This window comes from Melanotaenia boesemani, chromosome 3, assembly GCF_017639745.1.
Source record: "Melanotaenia boesemani isolate fMelBoe1 chromosome 3, fMelBoe1.pri, whole genome shotgun sequence".
Taxonomy (NCBI): domain Eukaryota; kingdom Metazoa; phylum Chordata; class Actinopteri; order Atheriniformes; family Melanotaeniidae; genus Melanotaenia; species Melanotaenia boesemani.
Window position 1 is genome coordinate 21,127,986 of NC_055684.1, and position 4,062 is coordinate 21,132,047.

A 4,062-nucleotide genomic window follows, 5' to 3' on the forward strand; every position below is an offset into this window, starting at 1 on the left:
AAATCCAAATACCACATTTTATATACCATATAAATTATTCATGTGTTTTTAATCTTCATGGGAATTGTGATGATTTTATGACAATTGCCTTTTGTTTTAATTCATTTTATTGTTTTATTTACTTTTATTTCATTTTTTTGTTATTGTTTTTAAACCGACTGCCATGCACATTTTTTAAATTGCCCCTTGGGGACAAATGAAGTGGTTTGAGATAATTAAAAACAATAATAATGGTGAAAAATATAAATTAAAATATCTAAATGCTTTTTTTTTTGCTAATTAGCTCAGTCCTTTGGGAACAGGGTCAGATAAAAATCAGTTACTCTTCCATGAATAAAATTATTAAACGTTTATTATTACATCATAACATCATTCTGCATTATTAGTACCATATTATCATCTTATATTCATCACCATAAACTGGCCCATGTTTGCTGAACCCATCTAAAAGCAGAACGTGGATAATAAAGAACTGAATCTGTTGTGCAAGTGAAGAGCTCTGAAAACATGTTTTTCAGTCTTTGTGGAAACACAGATGCTACTTCTGGAGACTCAAAGTCAGTATTCCCACAGTTTCCTAAGTCTGTGCAGGAAGCAAAAAGGAAAATTAAAAATATTGTAATCAGAGAAAACATCACATTGTTTCTTGGCAAATGAGGTAAATGTGTATCTACACTGGTACTACTAAAACACTCCAAACGAATAAAATGATAAAAATCACTAAAACAGCCTTTCTCTGCAATATTACTTTTTCAGATCACTTCTATGAGACAAATGCTGAAGATTCAATATGATATAAGATTTAGAAACTCACCGTGATCTGAACCAAAGATCTGGGGTTTGTAGAAGCCAAGACATTCTGCCTGTTTCTCAAACTCTTGCAGCTCATCAGCAGTAATGACTGGTCTTCGACCTGTTGAAGAAGTGACACATTCATGATTAAGTCTTTTAATTGAATTTTCACTGTATTTACAATTTACAAATACTAGCACACTATACTTTTCTTTCTTTCATAACAAATATAATAAGATGAAGATGAGGACACAGCTGAGTCCAACTGTAGCTTCTTCGTTCCTCCACTGTGGATGTGGCTGCTGTCTAAAACTTACATTGAGATATACATGCAGCACCCATTACTGAATAAAAGAGTAAGAAAGGCCATTAGGCCCAATCAGAGGGACAGCTCTTTATTTAGTGAGTCTAGGAGTTTGAATTTGTTTCTTTTATTTGTAAGCTAATAACGGGGCTTCAAATGGGATTCTAATGAATGGACTTCAACAGGATAGGATGCTTCTTCTTGCCTGTATGTTTTGATGAAGAATTGTGCTTGCAAGGTGGACAGAACAGCACATTTCTCTAGGATAACCAAGGGAAGCCCTAGCCCAGGTAGACAACTTACAGACTAGTTTTGTTCACAAGTGTTGAAACTGTATGAATAAAACATACACATTGCATGACAACAAGTGATTTTAAAACCTAATTGCTGGCTTTTCTCGTTGACCTCACCCTGTGCAGAACAGTAAGGTTATTTAGGGCTATGCCAGCTGTATTACTCCACACCCTGACAATAACCAATATTTTGTTTCTATTATTACATGCTAAAAGACCAGCAGCACATAAAGTTAAAAGTTAATAAGTCATGGACAAGATTTACACACTTATAACCTAAATCACTTTTTGCCACTAATTTTCTTATACTTATGTTGTTCTTACTGAGAATTGCAATGATTCCAGCATCGTTATCTCCCGATATAACAAGGCAGTCTGGACATCCACTCTGAAGCAGCACACCTTTTTCTTCCATCTTGAGATCTGTTGGAAACATTAGAGGAGTTGTTCCAATGATATAAGGCCATATCATCATGGTTATAAGATGTCATCATAAGGTGTTAAACATTATATATATATATATCATTATTTATACTATATTACATTACTTGGTTATCAGCAAAAAGAAATATTTGTCAAATTGTAAAAATATTGCAAAACATAAACAACTAGAAGCACCAAGCCACAGGGTAACTTGCCTGAGAAAAACCACAATCTTATTTAGAATCATTGACTCTGGAAACTTACCCTTAGACACCAAGATGAAGCAAATGACTTTAATAGTCTTGATGTTATTGAAGAATTTACATTTTCTCTAATGGCGGCAATCACAGTTAGCTGTTATTTAACATACCATAGTGTCATCATTTAATTATTTTTTCCTTATTTTTTATTTATTTATTTATTTTTGAGTTATTTGTTGAGTTAAAAGCTCTAATGGCAAAATTATCCCTATCTCCCTTTGGCAAAGGATCCTTGAAAAAATGCCTGGAACCAGACGGTGGTCCAGATCGCCCCAAAATGTGATCACTTGTTCCTTATTTCATTTTTAACATTTCCTGAAAATATAATCAAAATCTATCCATAACCTTTTTATTTATGTTGCTAACAGACTAACAGACAGATAGACAAACCAAAGCTGCCATAAACATAACCTCCACCTTTGCAGATATAATTGTAGTGACCTCCAATCATTTTAAAGTGCCCAAAGGGACTGCAGTAGTCATAAAACGTTAAGATGGATCAAATCTAAGCATTTTTGAATAATTATAACACCAACACAGAAGCAGTTTACGTATCAATGAAATTCTGCAGTGTTACAATTTAATACCCAGAGAACAGGATCAACAATGCATACACATTCTTAAAAATTCTTACTTTTTTGGCCATCAGTGTTATACATGGAGTTGACCGCGTAGAACAATTGTAAGGTCTCACTATCACAATAAGTAAACCTGTAGGGGAATTATTAATTAAAAAAGAAAAAGAGGAGTATATCAGCATACTGAAAACATAAAGTGACGTCCAAACACATTTTCCCAAAAAATTATAAAGCTTCTAAAATGCACCAGAACCCTAAATCTTTCTAGGTTTAAACACATTTTAATTGTGTTTAAACACAAATAGTACAAAGAAAATTGTTTTTACTGTATTCAACTTGAATGACCAAATTTATTATAAGCTGTCATATATTAATTAAGAGTTGATCAGTTATGATAAAGACAATTTTGGAAAAATGTTTTGTACTCTGTGAACATTTTATGTGGACATTCATGTGAATAAATGGACTCATTTTTAGAAATGAAAAAAAAAATATTTACGATTTCAGTGTAACATTGACGTCATAGTAGTGCTGTCTCTCTGTTGCGGTGACGTCCACAAGAAAACTTGGAGCCACTATAGAATTAAATATCGCTTGTAACCAGCAGTAAGTTGTGGACACTCCAATAATGTACCATCTTCCAAGCACCTGGAACAACAAATGAAGGTAATTTTGTCTGTTTCAGTGAGTTTGTACATATTTTAAATAAGTTAAGCATTTCAGAAAAGATCTTGCTCAAATGTTTCAGTATTTTTTTCTGGGAAAGCACTTTGAAAACTGCAGTGTTATATTTAAATGTGGAAAGAGACTTACATCTGAACCTTGGTCTACAGTTTTTGTCAGGTTCTTACACTCCAGTGGCGCAGGTTGGCACACTGAGATGAGACTCAGCAAAACAGCAGCAACACACACAGTCTTCATTCTGGTTCAGTGAGTGCTCCTCCTGTCTGTCATGCTTGTCTTATATTTATATTACTGACCAATTATTTCTGTTCAATTCACCCACCCCTCTGCACACTAGCTAAATGTTAACCACAAACAGCATCATTTCCAGTAAGCCTTTATATTTACATGAACTCTTATATAACCAATGTTGTTGATACACTGATAAAAATAGTCACCTTGAACTACTTCAAAATGGTTTTGCAACTTTTGGCGTCATTTTCTTTTCTTTTCTTTTTTTTTTTAACTTGTCCTGTCCAGCATTGTAACAAACAGAATGATGGACTGGCTGCTGTGTTATGCAAAATAAATTTGCTCTGTCAAGAAAAGCTTTATGGGTGTAAGGCTCCTCTTGATAATCTCATTTTTTTATTTCTTTATTTCTATAAATATATTGTTTTATCATATTTAGTATTATAAATAGTAGTATAAATATTTTGTTATATAATTTGTGTTATCTTGCTGGACCT

The 4,062-nt window shown here is 33.2% G+C and overlaps 1 protein-coding gene across 3 annotated transcripts; it reads right to left on the reverse strand.

Annotated features, from left to right (window-relative positions):
- Positions 1-255: 255 nt before the first annotated feature.
- On the reverse strand, positions 256-3,668 carry LOC121637323. 3 transcript variants are annotated; one of them, XM_041981402.1, is made up of 6 exons: positions 3,464-3,668; positions 3,150-3,298; positions 2,707-2,783; positions 1,714-1,815; positions 815-913; positions 256-583 (listed from the first exon to the last, which is right to left on the reverse strand). In XM_041981402.1, exons 1-6 carry the CDS (start codon positions 3,569-3,571, stop codon positions 411-413), a joined length of 708 nt encoding a protein of 235 aa, XP_041837336.1. In that variant the 5' UTR covers positions 3,572-3,668; the 3' UTR covers positions 256-410. The 3 variants fall into 3 exon arrangements, with proteins under 3 accessions (XP_041837336.1, XP_041837338.1, XP_041837337.1); XM_041981404.1 differs by having other exon boundaries at positions 2,707-2,778; positions 3,148-3,298; XM_041981403.1 differs by having other exon boundaries at positions 257-583; positions 1,714-1,812; positions 3,464-3,662.
- Positions 3,669-4,062: the final 394 nt, after the last annotated feature.